This window comes from Primulina eburnea, chromosome 17 (genome assembly GCF_022965805.1).
Source record: "Primulina eburnea isolate SZY01 chromosome 17, ASM2296580v1, whole genome shotgun sequence".
Taxonomy (NCBI): domain Eukaryota; kingdom Viridiplantae; phylum Streptophyta; class Magnoliopsida; order Lamiales; family Gesneriaceae; genus Primulina; species Primulina eburnea.
Genome location: NC_133117.1, coordinates 3,144,359 through 3,170,621, shown reverse-complemented (window position 1 = coordinate 3,170,621; position 26,263 = coordinate 3,144,359). Strand labels below are relative to the sequence as shown.

General features: G+C 38.6%; 4 protein-coding genes across 7 annotated transcripts; 3 read left to right on the top strand and 1 right to left on the bottom strand.

The window, feature by feature from the left end:
• Nucleotides 1–337: 337 nt before the first annotated feature.
• Nucleotides 338–4,148, top strand: LOC140817750 (ninja-family protein mc410-like). 4 transcript variants are annotated; one of them, XM_073177521.1, is made up of 3 exons: nt 338–460; nt 1,124–2,257; nt 3,399–4,148. In XM_073177521.1, the coding sequence occupies exons 2-3, from the start codon at nt 1,234–1,236 to the stop codon at nt 3,896–3,898; spliced, it is 1,524 nt and encodes a 507-aa protein (XP_073033622.1). In that variant the 5' UTR covers nt 338–460; nt 1,124–1,233; the 3' UTR covers nt 3,899–4,148. The 4 variants fall into 4 exon arrangements, with proteins under 4 accessions (XP_073033622.1, XP_073033619.1, XP_073033621.1 ...); XM_073177518.1 differs by having other exon boundaries at nt 3,396–4,148; XM_073177520.1 differs by having other exon boundaries at nt 339–460; nt 1,169–2,257; nt 3,396–4,148.
• A 1,808-nt stretch (nt 4,149–5,956) lies between these two features.
• On the top strand, nt 5,957–7,740 carry LOC140818149 (E3 ubiquitin-protein ligase ATL42-like). Its single transcript, XM_073178014.1, has one exon. The coding sequence runs from the start codon at nt 6,223–6,225 to the stop codon at nt 7,438–7,440; it is 1,218 nt and encodes a 405-aa protein (XP_073034115.1). The 5' UTR covers nt 5,957–6,222; the 3' UTR covers nt 7,441–7,740.
• A 5,830-nt stretch (nt 7,741–13,570) lies between these two features.
• LOC140818717 (serine/threonine-protein phosphatase 7 long form homolog) lies at nt 13,571–15,684 on the bottom strand. Its single transcript, XM_073178759.1, has 4 exons — nt 14,926–15,684; nt 14,736–14,848; nt 14,564–14,651; nt 13,571–14,467 (listed from the first exon to the last, which is right to left on the bottom strand). Exons 1-4 carry the CDS (start codon nt 15,682–15,684, stop codon nt 13,571–13,573), a joined length of 1,857 nt encoding a protein of 618 aa, XP_073034860.1.
• Nucleotides 15,685–17,253: 1,569 nt separating this feature from the next.
• On the top strand, nt 17,254–18,950 carry LOC140818372 (E3 ubiquitin-protein ligase ATL42-like). Its single transcript, XM_073178305.1, has one exon. The coding sequence runs from the start codon at nt 17,369–17,371 to the stop codon at nt 18,569–18,571; it is 1,203 nt and encodes a 400-aa protein (XP_073034406.1). The 5' UTR covers nt 17,254–17,368; the 3' UTR covers nt 18,572–18,950.
• The last annotated feature ends 7,313 nt before the right edge of the window (nt 18,951–26,263 follow it).

Here is a 26,263-nt window from a genome sequence, read left to right as displayed (position 1 = left end):
TATATTTGCTATAATTGCTTAATTATTATTTACAACTGCTACTCTAAGGTGTGTGTTCATAGGATGCACAATTAATTATCAGACAAAATCTTGTATGAGACGGTCTCATGGGTCGTATTTTGTGAAACATATCTCTTATTTAAATCATCTATGAAAAAATATTACTTTTTTTATTTTAAGAGTATTACTTTTTTATTGTGAATATCGATAGGATTGACCTGTCTCACAGATAAAAATTTAAGATACGGTCTCAAAAAATAACTACTCTAATTATCAAACCGGATAGCTAACAATAAATAAATAAATAAATAAAATAGCACGTGCTTCATAAGAATAATATCCAAGTGAGGTCTCCTGGCTTAGATACCGCTGGCTCACATTTCCGGGACTCGCCTCAACGAATTTACCTCGTTGTCTGCTAGAGTAAACGCCTTGCTCGCGGAATTTTCTTCTTCCTCAGGTATGGGTATTTGTTCCTTTTTTCGTGTTTTTTTTCAGTTTTCTCCTTTCAATTAAGTAGCATTTATTCGCAACTGTCTTTTAACTTTTGTGGGTTTCTGCTTATTTTGGAGGATAATTATTTTTGGGTTTTTCGCATAATTCTACGGCTCTTTTTTTTTTTTTTAACTTATTAATTTAAAATTAGTTTTTTTCTATTTATCTGGTCAGATCTGAAAAGTGGAAGTTGCTTGATTTGGTTGTTTCTTAAATTTGTATCTTCTGTTAAGTTGAGAAAAAGTGTTGTTTGACGATATTGTTTTGTTGATCAGCGTTACATGAGTAATAAGCGGTAAGTTATGGCTTAGAAAATAGAGAAAAGATAAGCAACGCTAATCAAGTTCAAGATTTTGTGTTATTGATGACGTTAACTCAGCTTAGATGCGAGATTTCCTATTTGGAACGTTTAGTTTGTTCTTTTCCATGAGTGGGTTTTATGGTTGAATTTAATGAATTTTGGTTCAATTCCATGTGTATGTTACTAAACTTGATCTATAAGGTTTTCACTTTTGTTAGATGTTTTAGTATTTAGTCTATGCTGAATATTTTATTGCCTTGCTTTTTCCATACTATTGCACTCTTTGGTACCCTCTTATGTCCTCTAGTCAAATATGTTTTGATACAGATATTTCAGCCAGATGGTTTTTAGTCACGTATTACTGTTTTGAAGCCTTTTTTGCTACTCGACGAGGTAGTTAGAGGGTTAAACGTGTGAGGTATTTTATTTTATTGGATATGGAAGATGAGAAAGGTCTTGATCTGAGTTTGGCTTTACCTTGTGGTGGAAGTAACAATTCACTGAAAGGTAAATATGGGAGCTCATCAGACGTCAGAACAGACGAAGGTGACAGGGGTAGCAAATTGATTAAAGAGTTCAAAAACTTTCTAGAAGGTGGAAACCAACAACATCCCCTAAAATCCGAAGAAAACTTCTATAAAAACTTCGGCAAAGCATCTGTGGATTCAGAAACTTCCAAGAATTCGATAACTGGGGAAACATGGGCAACAAACGAGAGGAGGTCGACTGAAGTCGAAGAAGAAGAAAAGAGATCAGGTGTTGGTGAAAAGAGAAAATGCCCATTTAATGAGAAGTGCCATCAGAAGAGGCGTGAGAAAGAAAATAATCACCCTGATTTATCTGATAAAAGTAGGACGTCTCACATTTCCATAAACACATGTGATGGGTCAGCTGCCGAAAATGAAGATGTAGCAGATTCAGAAGTGGATGGTTCAACATCAAGGCAAGTTTCCCGGTATGATAATGTCTCAAAAAGTGTCGTAGAAAGTGGAAGCCTATCTGGTGCACGAAAGGAGCTTCATGCATTTGGCGATCCAAGCGGCACAGAACATTTAGATCCAAAGAGATTTGCCGTTCCATTAGAAAAGGAGTTCAATATATCGAACTTGCCAAGTTCCTATAGTGTTCCTTTTCCATCTCAACTGACGAACCTAGCGAACATGACTTACTCACAATCTGTAAAGGATTCTAATCTCTCTGGTGCGCCTAGCCTTTCTACCTATCCATTGCCTGTAGTGATCCATGGTATGACTAGCGGGAATAGTGAGCGATCTGCTATCCAGACGGGTGTACCTCCCAAATTTCCTTTGATGTTTGGATACCCTTCTGTTCAGATTCCGGTGTTGGACAAGGAGAATTCTCGAGGCATTGATTCTCATCATCAACAGATCCACTCTGGGTTTTTGGGAAAGAATCCCACAAACTCAGACATGCAAAATGACAGTAGAAAGCTTAATCAAGGTCACACTTTCATTGTTCATTATATCTTTTTCATGTTATTTTAAGTAAAATATAGTACAAGCTGAAAGGCTCGTCTTAGAGCTCAAGAGTTTGTGATGTTCAACCAACGATCGACTAGATTATTGCATCATATTGGAAATGAGTGGTGGTTGAGACATGATCATGACTTGCACTTATCATCTGATACTGGTCTCCTCTCTTATTATTATAACATAAATTACATTGAATTTCAGTTATCACAAAATTTGCCTTTTTGAGTTGATTGCTGTTTCCTCATAACAAAATGTCCTTTTTTTGGTTTGTAAATCTCTTAAGAATTAAACCATTGTTATAAAATATTTTAACCCCATGAGCAGTTTGTATAAAATGGAGAACTTTAGCTCCATGCTTCAAATTCAAAGCATGTTATCAATGTGACGTTATTTTCAGTGCGAGCAATCTGATAGTTATTTTGGATCTTTTTGTTTTACTGTTACGGAAGTAAATATGCTTACAACATAATTTTTAACTTCTTTTGAGCACTAACTTGTAGTTCATGCTTATTTCTCAGTTGCAGACATTGCTTTTGTATCAATGTTAATGCAAGTACTGTTTTAATTGCTTCTTAAATAATTATTTTATGAGATGTTGACTTGATTCATAATGGAAAACAATAGTTCGATCATGTTTGTGAAAACAATAGGTTTGCGGCCCTAGCCGCATGTGAATGTTTGTTCATCTTTCGGTTCGTTTTATAATTTGTATTATTCACTCCTAATCCCAGAAAAGGAACACCTATGATGCTGTTTGATTTCCTAGGTTGAAGTAAGATGCAATTATAGATCTGCTGATGTGCAATTTTAGAGCAGATCGTAAATTTGTGTCCAGTAAGATTACTTCTGACATTTTCCTAAACGTTTTTAAATAATTTTCTTCTAAAGCTCATACTATTCATCTATCGTCTTTACACGCTGCATTTTTGCGCGGCCACGACACTTGACTAAATATATCAATTGGTTTTACCATTATTCTTGTTCTTTCACCTTTATCATTAAGTTTGTACAAAACTTTGGGTCTAATTGTTTTTAGTTCGTGATATCTGTCAGTTGGCTGATGGAAATGCAATTGACTTTCTTAATACTTTGTATTCTGGGTGTAGCAGCCACGCCTGTAAATGTTCACAAGTCCTTTGAATCTACAAAGTATGATGGTAGTGCAATTGAACATGGGAAAAGTAATGGAAAACGGCATGTTCTAGAAGAAGGCTCTATTTCTCACGCAGAAGGTGATCTTACAGGAAACAACATAACCCATCATGTGAGGGAAACATCTGATCAGCCCAGAGCTGAATCATTTCCTTTGGAATATCCTGCTATAAGACCAGGGATTGCTGCAGACCTGAAATTTGGAGGCCGTGGTACATATCCGAACCTTCCTTGGGTATCTACCACCGACCCGAGCCCCAATGGAAGGACAATATCTGGCGTGACTTACCGGTACAGTCCTACTCAAATAAGGATAGTGTGTGCTTGCCATGGCTCCCACATGTCTCCCGAAGAATTTATACGGCATGCTGCCGAAGGGAACAGTACTACTCAAGAATCTGGAGCTGGTTTAGCATCATTACCGAATAGCAATCCAGCTGCCTCGGCACATAGCTGATTGTGAATGTAAAGATCCTGAATGGTATTCATTTCTTTCCTTTTTGTATCACGAGGGTGTCCAAAATCATTGGCATCTTCTGGATATGCGATTCGACATCTTTCGGCTTCGTGCTCGGTCTCTTTTGTACGTCTTACTGTTTATAGATGGTATGGGTGTCGTGTAATAATCCGAAAGAATATTTCTCAGCTATTGCCTATCATTTATAATGTAGCATTTGGTAATAAAATTTGTGCAAGCTTTGTATGGATTTAGTAGTGCTGAGGACGTAGTAATTTTGGCAGGTATGGAACGTTCAAGGATGTTCTTGATAATAATATTTATTTATATTTATTAAGCAACAGAGAGGCACATAAAAAAAAAAAAATTGTAATGGTCTCTGGGTTCAATTATCTTCTATAATCAGAAATCAATTTCTCCAATAAAAAAATCTCTTCACGCACACGTGCTCCTTTAACACGGTTAAAATTGATACGTGAGATCATCTTTATTCAATTTTTTTCCAAAGAAACAGACTATATATAAGTTTTTTTTTAAATAATTAATTACATTAATTGAAATTAATTGAGCTATAATTAGATACGTGGTTAGGTGGCCTAAGGATACATAAAATATTGAGTAATTTGCTACCACACAATTTAATATTGATTAATAACTCAAGATGGTATGCTGGGGAGCAGTAATACATCAATTTGTAGGCTTGTGATGTATCAAAATTTGACTTTTGATCATATTATTTATTGGATGGCATACCCTAATTTTCATTAGAGTTTAATTAACCAAACCAAACCTTATTAAATTCTTTAAGGACTAAATTAATTAAATTATAATTTCTATTAAAAAAGAAAGACTACCTCAAGAAAATAAAAAATAGTAAGCATTTAAAAATAAAAATTATGGTAGAAACTAAAATAAAATGGTAATCACGTGTGAGGATATTCGTCAAAAACGGTCCCTAGTGTTTTCAAAATTGCATCGAAACGATTACTAGAAAAGGCTAAAAAATATCAAATAAATATTGAATGATAAAATAGTATTATGATAAGAATAATGTTAAAAATACGACAAATATATTATATAACGATATTTATATAATAATTGTATCGCGAGAATAATATAGTGAGATTTTAGTTATTATTTCATGAGATTTTGTATTGAATTTATAATTAGATTTTGATAAATGATATTTTGTATTTAATTTTTTATGTTGTAAGAATTATTGTATAAATTTGGTTGTACATATAGCTTTACTATTCTAATCAATGATAATTAGTTTGGTTAATTTTTCTAAGATTATCCTGCAAAACCGAACTGTGATGATGCAACAGTTATTTCTGTCAGTAAAACGATCGAAACGTAAAACTTGTGTTGTTGTACGATTCAAAAGATTGGATTTATATCGTTATTACAAATTATAATGTTTGGTAAAAGGGCAGAATCTCGATCGTACAAGAACAAACCTAATGAATAGGATTTCGAGAGACACTTTTTACTAGTATTAGTATTTGACAAAAACTTATGTGAGACGGTCTCACGGGTCGTATTTGTGAGACGGGTCTATCATTTGGGTCATCCATGAAACATCATTATTTTTTATGCTAAGAGTATTACTTTTTATTGTGAATATCGGTAGGATTGACCCGTCTCACAGATTAAGATCCGTGAGACGGTCTCACATGAGAATCACTCTTAGTATTTTCGTTCGATAAATCCGTTTACATGGATTTCGATATCAATTCACTTAGTTCGATTTTTGCAAATTTTGATCAATTCTATTAATTTAGATCAATTACTCTCACATGAGACTCACTCTTAGTATTTTCGTTCGATAAATCCGTTTACATGGATTTCGATATCAATTCACTTAGTTCGATTTTTGCAAATTTTGATCAATTCTATTAATTTAGATCAATTACTCCAATAAATTTCGTTTTGAAAGTTGACTTCAATGGACAAGTGTGTACCATAAAAGTTTTATCAGATAATAACATGAGAAAATACCCTAACCCTACATTAACATTTTATATTAAAAAAAATGGGACAATTTGAAAGACATTAGGACAAGTGAGGGAAGAAATCAAGGAAACTGACAAATCAATAAGATATATACACTTTCTGAAAGTTTCCACACAAAAACATGCATGTATACCCACATATAATATTTGGAATTTCATGGCCATTTTTTTAGAGGAAAATTTTAAATAATGATTTCAGTCAAACTAATTTTTTTCAAAAAATGTTATTTTCATTTTTCATATAAACAAATGTAATTTATTTTATGAGTTAGCCATATTTTTCTGAAATTTGGAGATCTTAGTTTCTACATGAATCAATTGATCATGATCAAATTTCTTCTCCTCCTCCATTTCATTTTCTTGATCTTCATAATTGATGTTAAAGCACAAGTGCCACCAAGTCCACCAGATTCAAACAACTTCCAGCCAAGTCTGCCACTTATAATGGGTTTTCTGTCCATCATGTTTGTTCTAACACTTCTTCTGCTTCTTTATGCCAAATTCTGCTACGGGGGGTCGAATGTTCGGAGCGCGAGCCTGCGGATTCGAGATGGGCTGTTCCGGTCGAGGTCTAGTGCATCCGGGGTCGACAAAGCAGTGGTAGAATCACTCCCTTTCTTCAGGTTTTCATCTCTAAGGGGATCGCGGGACGGGCTGGAATGCTCGGTTTGTTTGTCGAAATTCGAAGACGTTGAGATCCTTCGATTGCTACCAAAGTGTAAGCATGCTTTTCATATCGATTGTATCGACCAGTGGCTCGAAAAGCACTCGACCTGCCCCATTTGCAGGCGAAAGATTAGTCCAGAAGACGTTTCCGAGTTGCCATATTCGAATAGTCTAAGGTTTTTGAGGAGCCAATCTGGTGAGGTTAGAGATGAATCCAACTTGGAGCTCTATGTTCAGAGAGAACAAAGTGGCCTTGGATCTTTAAGATTTAGCATGGGTAGGAGCTTAAGATGGTTCTCTAATAGGGGTACAAAAGAAGACGAATTACCGGCACAACAAAGTGTCGATTCGGATCGATTCAAGAAAAGGTTCCACAGATTCAACCACAGGGTTGTCGGTTATTCACATGTTGTTTTCAAGAATCGTTGGAGCAACCTGAGCTCTTCCGACCTCGTGTTCTTGAATTCCGAGTTTCTTAACGATGCATCGAGTGTAAGATTTATGAGTAAGAAGTCCATGGAAGTCGAGGAAATTCAGAAGGAAAAGGATCAGATGATCATGAGTACTATCAACCAAACAGCCGGACACAGTTTCTTGAAATTTCCAGGCCTCCCTACAACCTCGTACTCGTCGAAGGATTTAGATTCCGGATCAAACTTTCCCTATCCCATTGACAAGAGATCCATGTCCGAGATAGTAGTTCATCCAAGATACACAGAGTTTAAGGATAATACAGATTCATTTCTTGTCGAAAATAGCGACTCAGAAAGAGCAAGGAGGCTTTGGATACCGATTGCAAGAAAGACAGTGCAGTGGTTTACAAATAGAGAATCAAGGCCTCCAAATCCTCAAGGCCAGTAAATTTATGATCACTAATACAAAACATGAAACAACATATAGTTTCAATTCGATTTCGGGCATCGAATCTTCAAGAGTATCTTCACCCAATTTTGTTGTGTTGATTGATATTTTTTGGGATCCATACTTGTTTAACTATCTTTGATTCTGGTATGAGGGGGATTGTACATTAATAACTTCCAGTTTTCTGAAACACATTGAAGAGTAGGATCTGTATTTAGCCTTTTCATATTGGCCTTTTTGTACACTTTAGTTTCAAGTTTTGATAAACCATTATATGTTAAATTGAAAGAGGATTAGGTTTTATGGTGAATGTTCAATCAAAAAACTTGACTAGTGTTGTGTTACATATTTTGAAATTATGGATATGGAAAACGACATGACACACATCTGCGTCGCCTGTCCAAAGACTAAGACGAAGTAGACTTGTGAAAACATGATCAAAATATAGTTAACACATGTCCAAAATATATCTGACGATCAAAAAATTAAGTAGTTATATATATTTCATATCTAGAGTAGTCAAATGAGGCGGACCAGCATTTTTGTGGGTTGACAAAACTTCAACCCAACTCGACCCGTCATGAGTTGCGGGTTAGACGGGTCAACAAGTCAAATTTTTTTTTAAAAAAAATGGCAAGCCAAACCTAAATGGATAACTTTTACCATATCCTCAGTCCTAATGAGCGGGTTTTTTTTAAAAATAATTTAAAATTAAAAATTATTTCAAAAATAATTTAAAAAAGCGTCCGTGCTTTCTAAGCACGGAGCCGCGCCACTTGGAGCGTCCGCGCTTAGCAAGCGCGGACGCTCCTACGTGGACCAGCGTCCGCGCTTTGTAAGCGCGGACGCTGGTCCACTTGTACTGAGGCCGTGCTTACCAAGCACGGCCTCTCAGTAATATATTTTTTTTTTTCGATTGAGCCTACGTGCGCGTACGCTGGTCCACTTGTACTGTTCCACTTCTATTATCCACTCATTTTCCTCGCTTTCTTATCTTACGAACATTTCAGCTTTATTATCATCATCCAACATTGCATGTGAAAGCTTTAGATCTGAATTTTCACGTGAACTACAATAATTCAAATTTGAAAAATTCTCACTTTTTTCTCCTATATAAATGATGAAAAACTCAATGAATGAGTTATCAGTTTTCTCGTAAATTTCTTCTCACTAGAAATTTGGCAAAATGTCTAACATCGACGTACTCTTATATTTTGGTGGTCATGTTGTTAGCGATAATGGATCGGTTGAATATAGCATTCCATTTGTTAGACCGATACGAGTGTTACGATCTATTAATTTGATGGAGTTAGCCGAAGTTGTGCATAAAATGTTAGCAATTGATCCAGCAAATTTTTCTCTGAAAATGTCAACAAAGTATTCATTCATGGAGAGAGCATCTTGGCATGAAATTCAAGTCAATCTCGTTGATGACGATGCTTTACAGTTTATAATGCAATGTGATAATATGCATATTTTGCATCTGTACGTGGAATCAAATTCGATTGAGCATCATGTTGGATTTGGTGTTCCTGAATCATATGTTCCACATGCATCCGATTCAGGTTTCTATAACCAACCCGGTACGTCTACGTATGGTGGTTTCCAGGAGCAAGAAACTTATGTTCCACATGTTACGGAAGGACTCGGCAATATGAGTTTCGATGATGTAAGTGGGCCTTGGGATCAATATATCAATGTCTCGTCGCAACAAAATAATGCTCCATATTGGCCGAATCCAACATTAGATACGAGTGCTTGTTGTCCGGATCATGCCAATAATGATGATATCTGGATGATTGATTCTGAACCCGATGTTTCGTACATCGAGTCTGAAGAAGAAGAAGAAGTGAATGTTGATGATGAAATGATGACTTTTACAAATCCTGATGAGGGGACATCATCTCGACAACCACCTCGTGACACATTACAGAGGCAGACCGTACCATTTCTTCCAAACACTGATGAAGTGCCATCGTTTTTCAATAAATTTTATGGGGAAGAGCTGTCTGATTCTGTCGATGTACCTTCTGGAGTGCAATCTAGCTATTACAATCCGGATATAGGTGAAATATGCGTTAATATGTTATTTAAAGATAAGAAAGATCTGATTGCATCTGTGCAAGATTATTCAGTCCGAGTTGCCAGGCGTGAGTACCGAGTCGTGGATAGCACAAGCAGTTTGTGGAAGTTACGTTGCAAAAATAATTCTTCTACGGTAATTTGTCGATGGGGACTTCGTGCTTCTTTCAAGGCGAAGACTGGTTATTGGAAAATAACGAAATATGGCGGGCCGCACACATGTATATCTACGTCGGTTGGTATAGACCATAAGAATTTGAACAGTGATATGGTGGCACATACTCTACTGGGAGTTGTTCGTTGTGATCCTGCGTACGAGATTAAGTATATCATCGAAAATGTGAAAGATAAATATGGATACCAAATCTCGTACACGAAGGCATGGCGAAGTTTGAAACGTGCTATGGAAATTGCTTATGGTACATGGGAGAGCTCAGTTCAATTGCTTCCAAAATATATGTGTGCTTTGTCCAAATATAATCCGGGAACAGCTGTCGAGTGGAAGCATCTCAGATCTAACAATGAAATGAGTAAGACACTGAACTATGTTTTCTGGGCATTCAGGCCGTGTGTTGATGGCTTTCGGCATTGTCGGAAAATAATTAGTGTTGATGGTACACACTTGTATACCAAATACAAACACAAAATGTTGATCGCTGTTACTCTGGATGCGAACAATCAGGTTCTACCTCTTGCTTTTGCTATTGTTGATGAAGAGACAACCGACTCTTGGAAATGGTTCTTGGATAACTTAGGAAGACATGTTGTTCGTGGAGAAAATGGTGTGTGTCTTATCTCTGATAGGCATAAGGGAATCGTTCGAGCAACTGCAGATCTACCATATTTCCAACCTCCTTACGGTGTGCATCGTTTTTGTTTGAGACATGTTTGTTCAAACTTCAATGCTAAATACAAAGACGTGCATTTGAAAGACTTATGTTGGGCGGCAGGCACCCAGAATCAAATTTGTAAGTTTGAAGCAATAATGGAGGCGATCAAACAAAAAAACATTTTGGCACATCGATATTTGGATGGAATTGCGAAAGAGAAATGGAGTTTGGCTCATGACGGTGGTTGGCGTCGTGGGGTGATGACAACCAATATGTCGGAGTGTTTAAACAGTGTGTTGAAGGGTGCTCGTAGACTTCCAATCTCTGCCATAGTGCATTTGACACTTCAGAGGTGCGTACAATATTTTATTGAATGTGTGACAAGAGGTGAGCGTATGGTTCACGATAATCAACTGTGGTCAGATTACGCATGTCGGAAGTATGAGAAATGGGCGAGGAAATCTAGTGAACATCGTGTTGCCAAATACGATGTACGTGAGCAAACTGCTTCGGTCGCAACTGTAGGAAGACCAAGTCGTGGCCAACATATGCAGGTCGTCAAGCTATCAACCAGTGATTGTTCATGTGGTAAATGGACGTTTTTTGGCATCCCATTTTCTCATGCTATTTGCACCGCTAAGTGGCACGCATTGGATCCCACGACACTTGTGCAGTCATGGTATAACATATCTGAGTATTTGGCTACGTACGAGAGCAGATTTCAACCACTTGCAGATGAGCGATACTGGGATTCTCCAAATTTCGAGTTGTACCACAACCCTGTTAGACGTGAGAGAAGAAGAGTTGGTAGAGACAGGACAACTCGAATTAGAAATGAAATGGACACACCGGGTTCAAGAGAAAGACAACAACGCTGAAGCCTTTTTGTCATCTTTATTAACGTCTGATATGTAAACAACTAAGTTGTTATGTAATATTAACTCACAAATGTTTCATCTCATACGGCGTTGGCGTAAGTTAAGTGTTGCATTTTAAATTTTCATGGAAAAAAAAATGGCGCCTCGTCGCGACTGAATATGCGCATCGGCGCTAAATTCTCGTGAATCTGGCGCCGAGGCGCTTAAGAACTAGCGCCTTGGCGCCAGATTTGCGCAAATCTAGCGCCGAGGCGCTAGTTCTTAAGAGCCTCGGCGCCAGATTTGCGCAAATCTGGCATCGAGGCGCTACACATGTAGCGCTTCGGCGCTGCACCAGCGGTGGGCAAGCGCCGAGGCGCTAGTTCTTAAGGGCCTCGGCGCCAGATTTGCGCAAATCTGGCGCCGAGGCGCTACACATCTAGAGCCTCGGCGTTGCACCAGCGGTGTGCAAGAGCCGAGGCGCTAGTTCTTAAGGGCCTCGGCGCCAGATTTGCGCAAATCTGGCGCCGAGGCGCTACACATCTAGCGCCTCGGCGCTGCACCAGCGGTGTGCAAGCGCCGAGGCGCTAGTTCATAAGCGCTTCGGCGCCATATTTGCGCAAATCTGGCGCCGAGGCGCTACACATCTAGAGCCGCGGCGCTAGATTACTATTATTAAAAAAAAAAAAACCCTTCCCTTATCCCTCCTCCTTAACATCACCACATCCTCCAACTTTCTCCTCCCTTTAAAATTCAATCGACTCCTCCAACATTTCAGGTCGAAGTGCAATACAATTTCGGTTCTAACATAAGGTAACATTATTCTTGTTCTGAATGTTTCAATAATTTAATGTCAAATTATGAAGTAAGAAGCTTATAGAAGTTGTGCATATAACGTGTTCGATATAATGCTTCAATTGGGATTTTGTTATTAAAAGTTGGACTTTTTGCCTTGTACGTTGTAGGTTATTTGCGCGATTTTAAATATGCCGCCGAAGAAGAGAGGCAAGCAAGTTCAATGTAGGGATAGTCAGTTGTCGCGCACTAGTTTTGATAGACTCCGTTTTTGGGATGCATTAGCAGCTGAAAATTATTCTAAATTGCAAGAGAAAAACATGCAGCGAGAAAGAGGGATGAATCAGAGCTTCCCCATTGCTGATGCTTTAATTCTGGCTCAGCATTTGCATTGGGCTGAGTTTGTGAAGCCACCAACAGATGCTGTGATGTCACTTGTCCGGGAATTCTACGCTAACTTGATGGTTAGGCATGAGGACTATCACGTCAGAATAAGAGGGAAGATGGTTGCCTTTGACAGCAAAACTATTAACTCGTTGTACTCGATGCCGGACTACGAAAACGACGATTACACGAGATTTATGAGAGAACCCTATCCCTATGAGACGATAATGAACACACTTTGTGACCCCGGCACAGTTTGGAAGCTAAATAATCAGCGAGCCCCGGTCACATTTCCTGCGACATGCTTGATTAGGGAGGCATATAACTGGTACCATTTCGTCGCAGCACGGATGATGCCATCTGGCCATGTTTCTGATGTTACAAAGAAGAAAGCAGCATTGGTGTATTGCATCGTCACGGGGAAAAAAGTTGATGCAGGTCGGGTGATTATGAATTCGATTCTACAGGCTGCACAGGGCACATCCACAGTTAGCATGCCCCATTCTTCAACCATCACAGAGCTCTGCCGCCTAGCTGGGGTTATATGGGATGATAGTGAGCCAGTATTGCACAAGAAAGGCGATATTTTAGTTCATGGGAGGCTACATGGAGAAAAAAGACGGAGGCATATTCAAAGTGGTCAGGGCGAGGCTTCAGGGAGTGGAGCACAGACACAACCCGCAAGACATGCACGGCACGCAGGACAGGCACCTGCAGAGACGGGACAGAGCAAAGACCAGCGTCTCGATGACCTAGAGCGCATGATGAGGAGACAGTGGCAGATGACACGCGAGCAGTTTGATTATGTGCATGATTTTAATCGTGTCCTTGCACAGCGCTTCCCTGCAACTAGCGCCTCAGACGAGCCATTTCCTAACCCACCAACATTTTCACATCGACCCGTAGAGGATGATTTTCAGTACGATGAGGATGAGGATGTTGAGCTGTCAGGCGAGGACAGCGAGTCTTGATGCCTCTTTTCAATTGCCAACTTTCCCTTTCGTTCGTTTAATGTTTGTTTTGCAATGTCAACTTCTTTAAACTTTTGTAATTTCAATCATTTGCAATGCCTCTTTTTATGAAACGATGTGTTACGCAAACAATATACAATTTGTACATATAATACAATTTAGGTGATGCATCAATGGTAACGATATAATAATAAAAATGACAAAGTTACATTTACGTTGAAGAATCATCGTCATAATTGTAATGATACAAATGGCTACCGGTCCCACAATCAGGAGGATTGCGTCTTCTCGTCCCTCTACGCAATCGTACCTGTTCAGGAATTTCCTCGTTCGAGTAACCTGGAAAAGTGATTGGTGAAATAACATTCATCGGTGGTCGAGTGTCATGCACAAGATGATGAGGACCAACATTTAGCATATTCGTAAAACTTTGGGTGTTCGACCAGTACGGAGTCTGAAAATCCGGCTGACCAAACGAACTAAAGTTACGAAATCCTAAATTACTGAGAATACCAGGTTGAGTAGAAGAGGTTCCTGCAACATTCAATTCAATTGATGGATTAATAGTAGAGGTTCCTGCAAACCCACTTTGCTGCCCAACCATGTCACTTCCCCAGCCCAATGCAGACTGATGTGAAAAAGGTGAAGGCGTACTAAAATTTTGTTGCACATTATGTTGTCCAACAAAAGTATTGTACGGATGAGGTTGAAAACCAACTACAGTAACTTCAGGTGATATGGTGCGCACAGTTATTCGATTATACCATTGAAAGTAGTCTTCGTCTGTTTGCATCGAGCGCCCGTGTCGCACCCCTTTAGCAACATATCTCATCCTATTATTCCACAACTCAATCGAATGTCTATGATAATCTCTCCAATCGGTGCCACGATGTCCTATCCTCGTGATAGTATGCATATCATCATTGTCCACGGCAGCCACTGGAATTGATTGACGTCTTCGAAATTGACGCATCACCCGATTAGGCCTATGCATCTCGACGATGTCGAAGCATATAAGGGGACAAACACATCGCCATATTTTGTTTTCGTACGAATCAATAATCGTCTTCACATCTATATCATTCTTCTTGTAAACGATCCAATTAAACTGTAAAAAAGAAAAAAGATTTAAATCAAATATCCATTTAACGAAAATAAAATATTCTTCATTTAATCACTAGTAAATATTAAAATCGTATAATACCTCGTTATGATTCATACGATCCAAAGAATCCCTTATAATTCTTACAGCATGAGTTGGCGAATGTGTGTAACTAAATCCAACATTCCACCTGCAATTATAACAATCAAAACAAATACATATCAACAAATATACAAGATATGTATTACATTATCACAATAATTTCTATTATTACCTTGCACCATATGGAAAAACTGGAATAATATCATCCGGATCAACGGGAGGTACAACTAAAGTTAACCCATCTCGATCGGGGTTAACACATTTAATCCTGCTCCATGCCCATATCTGCTTATAATAATTAAAATACTTCAACAAATATAACAAAAAAATTGTGTTTTATACTAACATCACATTAATGATACCTGCAGGATATATAGAGGGCCGGCCATTGTAGTCTTCTCTATACGTGATGCGTTACACAACTCACGGTATAGAAATGCTAAAACTGCACTACCCCAACTATACGACTTCACATTGTCAATATCTCGTAGCAGTTGCAAAAATAATAGTCGAGCAGACCCTCCTTGATAGTCAGGGAACATTATCCCTCCAATAATCATTAACGCAATGCAACGGGTAAATTTCACCACATCAACTTCTAAACTATCATCAGTAACAAGGTTAGACATACAATGATCGTATAGTGCAGTCATAGACATATGACCACCTTTCAAATGTTTTGAAGCCGGCAAAAATCCTAACATATCCAAACATATGTGTTGCCATTCCTCAACTTTATGTGATACATCTACTCCTGTGACTGGTTCACCATCAATCGTCAGACCCCAAATTATTGAGACATCTTGTAACGTGACTGTTGCTTCACCACATGTAAAATGAAACGTGTGTGTCTCACGTCGCCAACGTTCAACAAGAGCAGTAATCAAATGATTATCATAAATTTGGGCACCACATAATAACACTCCATAAAAACCCATATGATTTAAGTATACAAGTACACGATTATGTATGTAATTCTCAGTAAATAACTTCCAAATCAGATTATCTGACCTCTTCACTTTGACAATGTCATCTACGGTTAACGAAGAAACTGTTGATGACATATGTGTTGCTTGTAAATAGAGGACACTGAGATCTTCTGGACTTCGATTAGCTGCCATTAGGAACTACGTTGTCGATTTTCTCAATTTCTTCTCGCAAAATTTTCACAGAGTAAACAAGAAACTGAAAATGCAAAAATGAAACGACAATGAAAAGAGGAGGAAAGAAGAAGGAATTCAGACGACGAATTGAGCAGAGCCACGTGGATAGTGATAAGGTTGAGGAAGAGATATTTAAATATAAGGATGAGAAAAAAAATAGAAAAAAACGTATAAAAAAAATATATATATATATAATATGCCACATGGACCAGCGTCCGCGCTTACAAAGCGCGGACGCTAGTCCACGTAGGAGCGTCCGCACTTGCTAAGCGCGGACGCTCCAAGTGGCGCGGCTCCGTGCTTAGAAAGCACGGACGCTGCTCCACGTGAGCAGCGTCCGTGCTTCCCAAGCACGTTTTGAGGTACATTTGCAAAACTTTTTTTTTTTAAATTATTTTTGAAATAATTTTTAATTTTTAAATTATTTTTAAAAAAACCCCCTAATGAGCACGAAACCCCTAAAAAATAGCAAAAACTTGTGTGAGACGGTTTCACGGGTCTTATTTGTGAAACGGATCTCTTATTTGGGTCATCCACGAAAAAGTATTACTTTTTATGCTAAGAGTATTACTTTTTATTTTGAATATGAGTATGGTTGACCCGTCTTACAGATTAATATCCGTGACCACTCTAAAAAAATTTAATGGGCTGACTAGTCCATTTTTCAAAAAATGGCTCACATGCCCCCATTGTAATTATTAAATGACTGTTTTGCCCTTAAAATTTAATTACCACTACGTTGTCGTTTTGAAAGGCACTGCTTGCTTAAAACATATCCTATTTATAATCAAATTCGCCAAATTTCCATCTGACCTTACCCATCTCTTTCGTTCGCAAGAAGATTTAAACCCAAAGCAAATATCTTTTTTCCCCAATTTGTTAAGTGAAGAGTTAATATTTTACCTTCTTGTACTATCACACCAGCTATCAACTCGCCAAATACCGGTTTGTTCGATCTTAACCATACAGACACTGTCAGACCATGATCTTGATATGTGTCATTTTTTTAAAATATGTCAAGATCTCGCTCGGACTCAAAATCAAATAATCAAACATGATCTTAACACACATCAAGATCCTAGTTCATATAATATGCACGAATAAGATCGAATTTTCGCGGTATACTTGAAAAAATTACCACTCTAGCCACGTTGGTGGGCCTACTGTAGCTGAAGCCACAACCTCTTCACTATCACCACCATACAAGATCCTCGGAAAAACTCCCAAATTAATTTCTTTGTATTAATTAATAATACATAGGAACTATACATACTCTTTTGTACTGGGTTGTTAGTTGACTTTTTGTACAGCAAATTGCAAGCCATGGTAAACAGGGCGGATCCAAAATGATATGTTTGAATGATATGTTTTGAAGTATGTCAATCGGATCAATATAACTCAAATATGGTAAAGACACGATAGGAATATGTGTCGGATACGCTATGTGATGTGTCCGATGGTAGAAAATATAATTGGACACGACAGTAATGTTGTGAGGACACGGCTATGTGGAGTGTCATGCATATGTTAGGCACCAGGGTTTTTCTGTTGTTGCAAATTTAGGATAAAAGGGTGAAGAAATCATATTTTAGTAAATCTGTTATGTATACTTTTAAGTTGTGAGTAAATCTAATATTTGAAAATGATCAAATTATTTCTCCTTCTCCATCTCATTTTCTTGATTTTCATGATTGATGTTAGAGCACAAGTACTGCAGGATTCAAAAGAATCAAGCAATTTTAAGCCGAGTGTAGCTCTTGTGACCGGTTTTCTGTCCGCCACGTTTTTTTTAACATTTCTTCTCCTTCTCTATGCCAAAATCTGCCGCCGTGGGGAGAATGTTCCGAACGCGAACGTACGGGTTCGAGTCCGAGATGGGCTGTTTCGATTGAGTTCTAGTGCAACAGGGGTCGATAAAGCCGTGATAGAATCACTCCCTTCCTTCAGATTTTCTTCTATAAGTGGATCGTGGGACGGGCTCGAATGCTCGGTTTGTTTGTCGAAATTCAAAGATGTTGAGATTCTTCGGTTGCTGCCAAAATGTAAGCATGCTTTTCATATTGGTTGTATCGACCAGTGGCTCGAAAAACACTCGACCTGCCCCCTTTGTAGGAGAAAGATCAGTCAAGAAGACGTTCCCGAGTTGCCATGTACGAATAGTTTGAGGTCTTCGAGAAGCCCATCGGGTGAGGTAAGAGATGAATCCAATTTTGAGTTCTATGCTCAGAGAGAAGAAAGTGGCCTTGGATCTTCAAGATTTAGCATTGGCAGGAGCTTTATGTTGTGGTCACAGAGTGGTACGAGAGGATGCGAATCACCGGCACGACGAAGTGTCGATTCGGATCAATTCGAGAAAAGGTTCCACAGATTCAACCACAGGGTTGATGGTTATTCTGATGTTATTTTCAAGAATCGTTGGAGCAACGTGAGCTCTTCCGACCTCCTATTGTTGAATTCTGGGTTTCTTAAAGATGCATCAAGTGCAAGATTTATGAGTGACAACTCCATGGAAGTTGAGGAGATTCAGAAGGAAAATGATCAGATGATGAGTACTATCAACCAAACAGCTGGAAACAGTTTCTTGAAATTTCCAGGCCTTCCTACAACCTCGGATTCGTCGAAGAATCTAGAGTTCGGATCAAACTGTCCCTATCACGTTGACAAGAGATCCATGTCCGAGATACTAGTCCATCCGAGATTCACAGAGTTTGAGGATAATACAGATTCATTTCTTGTCGAAAATAGCGAGTCTGAAAGAATAAGGAGACTTTGGATACCGATTGCAAGGAAGACAGTGCAGTGGTTTACAAGTAGAGAATCAAGGCCCCCAAATCCTCAGGGCTAGCAAATCTATGATTACTACAAACATGAAACAACATAGTATTCATCAATCCGAATTCGGCCATTGGGTGGTTGGATGACACCAAATCTTAACGAATAATATTGTCTCTGTTGAGATATGGTTGACGGTATGGAAATGGTAAGACTGATCTTTAAGGGATATAGGGACAATACCAGTAGATAAACACGCACATCCCCGAACTCATGAGCCTAACAGCCCGACCTATTAGCACTCAAGTAGGTGCACTCTGCGATGTCACAAGTATAAGGAAATAAAATTGCGTCTTGGCTAACAACTATAGCTTTTGACCTAGTGTTAAACGCTTAATCCAAACATATGGTCTTATATTTGTATTGCATTATTATTCAATATTATTGTTGAGGTGTGATAACAGTCTCTACTGGGTAAAGCGATCGAACTATTACGTTTAGGCTGTTGTGTGGTTAAAAAATATGAGTTGCATCATTGTCACCAGTTATAGCTTTTGGTAAAACGGCAAGCATTCAGTCATATAATTGATATTAGAGTAAGATCATGAGTTCGATTTTCATTTGTTGCAATGAGTGCAATTATAAGAAGAGATATTGTCGATGTGCAATAATGTCCCTTCTGAATAGAGCAATAGAAATATAGCGTTTGAGATGTTGTGTAGTTTTAAAGGATTTTTGAATTGCACTATTACCATCAACTATAATTTTTGTTAAAGCGATAAATGCTTAAATCTACATTAAATTATAAAAAATATCAAGCATTTTTTACAAAAATTAAATTATTTTTTTAAATGAACATTATAAAATATTTTAATCATAAACTATTTAAAACAAAGAAAATTAAATATATAATATAAAATGTGAAAACAATAATTTTCAACTATATTATCATTTAATTTTATTATACAAAGTATAATTATAAAGAGTAAATTAGAAATCATAATTTAATTTAAATTTAATCATAATCATAACGAATCAAAGCAAAAATATTATTATTTAACTATCATTATTCCAAATCTTATCTAATTACATTTAATAATCACAATATAATTTAAAGTAAACACAACTTGTATCTCTACTATTTTATAAAACTTGAGTACTGTACACAAATCTTTTTTGTCCAACCTCTGAGAATGGTTCTCCCGACTCCCGCTTTGCAACAATCTCTTTGCTCTCATTCCACAAATACATTTCTCTTTGATCTACAATAAAAATTTGTGTGAGACGATCTCACGGGTGTATTTTGTGATACGGATCTATTATTTAGGTCATCTAAGAAAAATATTATTTTTTATGCTAAAAGTATTACTTTTTATTGTGAATATCGATAAGATTAACATATCTCATAAATAAAAATTTATGAGATCGTATCACAAGAGACCTACTCTTGATATATTTCCATTTCAAATGAATTTTTTTTGTCTAATTTATATGTAAAGTTGTATACACACTTCATATGTTTGAACCTTTCCAGTTTCGCAATCCTCACGTCAATATCTGCATTATTTGAAAGAGGGACTAATTGGGACCACCTTGATTTGATATATATATAGAGTCAACGCCAGGGCAAGACTTCCACTTGGTAAATTTATATCATATTTTGTTTTGGTTCAGACAATTTTATGATTATATATTCGTAGTATGGATCGAAATTTATCTATAATTGAAATAAAAAATAATATTTTTGACATATTTTTCATTAATAATTGGGTCGAATCGAAGATTTGTCACATAAAATTAACTTTGATCACATGAGTTTTTGTGTTATTGTTTGCACAATATTTGGTGTTGCGGGCGTGCCAGGTGCGAAGTGCACCGATTTGTGTGAAAATGATAAAATCTAACTTCTAAAAACAAGCGATTGTGAATTCTAAATTTGATCGTCGGTTCTAATCTCCTAAAACAACTATAACGCCAAAATAAAGAAAACTATTGGGATTTGAGGAATAAATCTCTGACATCGTTTATATTTTCAATAAACTGTAGAAATTTACAAGACATAAAAATATAAAATATGAAGTTGCTGAAATCTACAAACGAGAAGACGTAAATAGAAATATGCTTGAAAGCTTGAAAAAGACTATTGCTTGAATATTGGAAATTTTGCAGAGTGTTTGCAGATTTGTCTGTGTTGAAGAGTTGTGTTTTCTGCAGTCTGCCGATGTCTTTTTCTTCCTTGTGAGATGTCGTTTCCCCCACTCCCCCATGATCTCCTCCTATACGCTCCACGATTTTCTCATTTTTCCACGATCTTTCTGACTTATCCAAATTAATTTGAATCGATGAAAATTCTTCCGCCACATTTGATGGGCTTGTAATTCAATTGGGCTTATAATTTAAGTGGGCTTGCATAATCAATTATTTTTAGCCCAAACAATTGCCCCCCGCAAGCATTGGCCCATTGGGCCAAAATGCTTGTATGTAGCCCGGTCCGATCCATTTATTTGTAGTGGCCCATAATCATTTATCTGTGAATTTGATTTATAGCAGTGGGCCACTCACCCAAGCCCAATCCGTATTTGGGCTTTAAAATATTGGGTTCTATTTCTTCCCCTTCAATTCAAAATCTGTAATCCGCTTTCTTCACTTCTTCCTTCTCGCTGCCCTCATCCGATTACTCCCCGATGCCACTGTGGAAGCCCGTCGCTTCCCCAATCCTACACCTCAACCGTGGCGGCTCTCAAGCTCTTTCCAGCCGTTCTTTGCTGTCGATTGTTCTCTACTGCTGCCCACAGTCGTTTTATGGCTCACGATCCACCTCCGGCGAATCCTTCCGCATCCATCGCTGCGGGCGCCATTTCTGCTCCGGCCACTGTTTCTGTCTCGTTGCCCATTGCGTTCGCCGGCTCCGCCACTGGTCTTAATCCCTTCCTCGCCATCTCTGGGTTGTCGATTTCCCATTCGGTAGCCAAGTCAACTAATACTTAATTTGATCATCATCACGTCTTAATGGTGTTTGTGAATTTGCCCAAATGAAATCCACAAGCATTTCCTTGTATTGCATGTCTGCTTCTTTAGCTTCCATTCCTTCTTGGATTTGGGATTCATTCAACTCCTTACTCTTTCTTGGGCATCAACTCCCCACTCTCATTTTTTTTAATAGTGTTGGCATGTTTACTCATAACAGGTATCACTGGATTGAGATTGGCCATGGGTTGGCCTCAGCTCCCTGGTGCATTTGACACTTAAGCATTTGTGTCATTTGAGGTTTCTTGACACAGGTATTTCTCGACTATTATGTGCTCTTATATGCTCTTATGTGTTGCATCCACTCAAGATGATTCCCTCGCTCCTAACATTATGCATTGCACTTCAGTCGGATCCCTTTCCCGCATACACGTATATGCATTTGCACTTCAGTTGGACCCCTTTCCCGCATACACGTATTTGCACTTCAGTTGGACCCCTTTCCCCCATACACGTATTTGCACTTCAGTTGGACCCCTTTTCCGCATACACGTTTACTTACTGTTCTTGCATGCGGTGGCTCCGCTTCTTATCTGTTGATTGTTGGTTTGGTGTTGTGGTTGTTGGGTGATGGGTGTGGTACGAAGGTGGATTTGTATGGGGTGTTGTGTATTGGATGTTGGGAAGGAGTTTCTATTCGTTCTTAATTCACTTAACCCAACTCATTTTCAATAGCTTCAATCAAAACCATATGTTGGCTTAAAACTCCCCACTCGAGATTATTCTCTCCCTTCATTGGCTATCGAAACACAATGGATCCAGTACGATAAAAGTGGCCTACCGGCCAACTTTTAATTGAACGTTCTCATTTTTGAATCATAACCAACAAATATTTACATTAGTGGCCTTACGGCCTACTTAAAACAAAATTTTACAACATGAAGCTAAAAACCGTACAAAAATGGCTAGATAGCCTATTTCTATACCAAATTCCATTTCTGGGTTCTCTTGGGGTTCGCATAACGCCCTTGTTCTCTTCTGTTCTTCATTATTATTCGATGTTCCGTTCGGTGAGCCCAACTCCCCGCTCGCTGTGTTCCTTTTCTCCTATATTCTAAGTGGCCTCAAGGCCTACTTCATGAGTTTGTCACTGCACATGCAAACAACCAATTTATAATGGCGGTATGGTATATTTCTCCATGATTTTTGGTACCATAAAAACATTGAAAATAAGTGGCCATAAGGCCGACTCCCTAATGAAACAAATGGCCTTCAAAATAATGAATGAAAGTGGCTTACCGTGCCACTCTCTCCGATCAATTTTATTGTTGAATCATAAACAACGGATACCTCAGTGGCCCTAAGGCCTACGTCATATTACGTACTGAAATAAGAAACTAAAAATATACGAAAGTGGCCCCGAAGGCCAACTCCCCACTGAATATCAGTCTTTTAGTTTTCTTTATTCGCTCACTTTTCTACTTCTTCCCTCATACTTGGAAAATACGGCTTGAGATACTTGCCGTTTATGCATCTTTTGTGTGGATGGCCATCTATGCTTGATAGCCAATATGCATTTCCGTCTAACACCTTATGTACCTTGAATGGTCCCTCCCAGTTGGGAGACCATTTACCCAGCTCTCTATCCTTTGTTCCTAGTGGTAGTATGGTCTTCCACACTATCTCTCCTTCATGGAAACTTTTCTTGTTAACTCTTTTGTTGTAGATTCTTGCCACTTTCTGTTTCTGTAACAGCAAAGCATTGTACGCTTGGATTCTCAACTCATCTAGTTCTTCTAGCTCCATGATCATTGCTTCATTATAATGCTCGAGGGAAAGTTCATTTTGCTTTGCCACTCGCATTGATGGCACCATAATCTCCAATGGGAGCACTGCATCATGGCCAAAGGTAAGGGAAAAAGGGCTCACTCCAGTGGCAGTCCTCTTGGATGTCCTGTATGCCCACAAAGTTTCTGATAATAGCCTTGGCCAATCCCTAGGATTCTCTTCCATCATCTTTTGTAGAATCTTTATCAACACTTTATTTGACGCTTCGGCTTGCCCGTTAGACTGTGGGTAATGAGGGGATGAGTTTATCAATTTAATTCCATAGTCTTCTGCAAACTCCCTCATATCTGAGCCTGTGAACATAGTTCCCTGATCTGTGGTCAATGACTCTGGAATTCCAAATCTATGAATAATATTCTCTTTCACAAAGTTAATAACATCCCCTTGCTCCGCTTTCTTCAAGGGCACTGCTTCTACCCATTTGGTGAAAAAATCTGTAGCCACAAGGATGAACGAGTGGCCTTTAGATGATGAAGGGTAGATTTTCCCTATTAAGTCCATGGCCCAGCCTTTGAATGGCCATGGTTTGACAACGCTGTGAAGTTCATCCGCTGGAATTCTTTGGATGTTCCCATGTTTCTGACATGGCTGGCATCCCCTAGCATACTTGATGCAATCTTTCAGGATGGATGGCCAATAGTATCCATACCTCCTTATCAACCATCTCATCTTTATTCCAGATTGATGCGCTCCACACACTCCCTCATGAACTTGCTTCATGATCTCCAAAGCCTCTGGGAAGCCTATGCATCTGAGAAGCAGACCATCTAACCCTTTCCTGTACAAATCACCCTCCACTAAAACGTAATTAAGAGCTCTCATCTTTAAACCATGTGGAATATCTTTCCCGGTTGATTCTAATACCATTTTCATGTCATCCCTCCAATCCCCAGCTAAATTTACATCCAAGTTGAGCGTGTCTACCTGAATCCCTCTTTGCTGAATTGAAGGGTGGTTTTTCTTTTGAATCAACACTAGTCTGTGAGTGAGTTCTGGAGACATCTTCAATCCCGAAGCAACCTGTGCCAACTCGTCTGCCTCCCAATTTTCTTGTCTTGGGACGTGGACTAATGACACTTCCTCGAAATCATCTAGAAGTTGGGATGCGGCGGTATAGTAAGGTGCCAAGGACAAACTTGTGCATTTGAACTCCCCTGACAGCTGTTTGAGTACCAGCTGAGAATCCCCTGATATCAATAATTCTCTTGCCCCTAGATCTTTCAGAATTTCCAATCCAATGACCAGTGCTTCGTATTCTGCTTGATTGTTGGTGCATGGGAAATCCAAATTGAAGGATAGAGCGGTTTTCACACCTCTTGGGGAGGTGATCACAATACCAGCTCCAGCTGCTGTTTCTGTGCTTGATCCATCGAACTTCAACTCCCAGGGTTGGACTCCAACTCCACAAACTGGAAACCCAACCTGTTCTCCAATAAACTCATCAAGTGAAGGGTGATCAGCTAAAAAATCGGCGATAGCTTGGCCTTTTACTGATTTTTGGGGATAATATGTCAATGTAAACTCGGCCAACGCTAAAGACCATTTGCCAATTCTCCCAGAGAGGATGGGTCTATTAAGCATGTATTTAATCAAATCGGTTTTAGCCACCACAAACACTCTTGATTGAATCAAATAATGTCTTAACTTAGTACATGCATAATACAGCGTTAAGCATAGCTTTTCAATCACAGAGTATTTTACCTCTACTGGAGTAAGGAATCTACTCAAATAATAGATGGCTTGTTCATTTCCTTCATGATTATTTTGAACTAGTAGACACCCAATTGATTCATGAGCAGCAGAGATGTATAATTTAAGGGGCATTCCATACCTGGGGGGCATAAGCACAGGTGGATTAGATAAATATCTCTTGATCACATCAAAAGCCCTCTGATGCGACTCTTCCCATTTGAACTCCCCGCTGTCTTTGAGCTTCAACAGCTGTGAAAACTCCTTTGTCTTCCCTGCAAGGTTAGAAATAAAACGCCTCAAGTAATTCACTTGCCCAAGGAAGCGTTGCAACTCTTTCTTGTTCCTAGGTGGATTTGCTTCCATAATAGCTTTGGCTTTGTTCTTATCCACTTCAACTCCCCTCTGGTGCACAAGAAATCCCAGAAAGTTTCCTGCCTTCACGCCAAATGCACATTTCAATGGATTTAACTTTAATTCATGTTGCCTCATTCTTTGGAAACTTTTCCTCAAGTGCTCAATGTGATCAGTAGCTTGTTTGGACTTTACAACGATATCATCTATATATACTTCAATATGATGTCCTATCATGTCATGAAAGATGGAGTTCATGGCTCTTTGATACGTGGCTCCCGCGTTCTTTAGCCCGAATGGCATAACAAGCCATTCAAACGTACCAACAGCTCCCGGGCATCTGAATGCTGTTTTGTGAGTGTCAGTCTCGGCTATTTTGATTTGGTTGTAGCCCGAGAATCCGTCCATGAAAGACAACAACTCATGTTTAGCCACTGAATCAATTAACATATCAGGTATCGGCATCACATATACATCTTTGGGAGTTGCACAGTTCAAGTCTCGGAAGTCGATGCATATTCTGACCTTGCCATTCTTCTTCATTACTGGCACAATGTTTGAAAGCCACTCGGTATATCGGATTGGCTTTATAAACTTGGCCTTCAACAATTTCTCAACTTCCTCTTTCACTTTCAATTCAACTTCTTTTGACATGCGACGAGATGACTGTTGAAATGGTTTGAAACCTTCTTTGAGTGGAAGTCGATGTTCGACCAATTTTCGGTCCAACCCTGGCATGTCATCATAACCCCATGCAAAACAATCTTTGTATTCCTTCAACATGCTGATCAAGTCTTGCTTCAACTGCTCTTCCAGTAACTTACTCACATATACAACTTTTGGATTCTCAAGCTCCCCCAAGTTAATCTCTTCCAATGGGTCTTGAACTTCATGTTGGCCATCTTCC

Bases quoted from the DNA above. Each gene is read 5' to 3' on its own strand.
- LOC140818149 (XM_073178014.1), top strand. From the start codon at position 6,223: ATGAATCAATTGATCATGATCAAATTTCTTCTCCTCCTCCATTTCATT.
- LOC140818717 (XM_073178759.1), bottom strand. From the start codon at position 15,684: ATGGCAGCTAATCGAAGTCCAGAAGATCTCAGTGTCCTCTATTTACAA. The intron at 14,849-14,925 runs GTATCATTAATG...TATTATAAGCAG, and splicing joins GCCCTCTATATATCCTGCAG to ATATGGGCATGGAGCAGGAT. The intron at 14,652-14,735 runs GTAATAATAGAA...TTATAATTGCAG, and splicing joins GTTTTTCCATATGGTGCAAG to GTGGAATGTTGGATTTAGTT.
- LOC140817750 (XM_073177518.1), top strand. From the start codon at position 1,234: ATGGAAGATGAGAAAGGTCTTGATCTGAGTTTGGCTTTACCTTGTGGT. The intron at 2,258-3,395 runs GTCACACTTTCA...TTCTGGGTGTAG, and splicing joins CAGTAGAAAGCTTAATCAAG to CAGCCACGCCTGTAAATGTT.
- LOC140818372 (XM_073178305.1), top strand. From the start codon at position 17,369: ATGATCAAATTATTTCTCCTTCTCCATCTCATTTTCTTGATTTTCATG.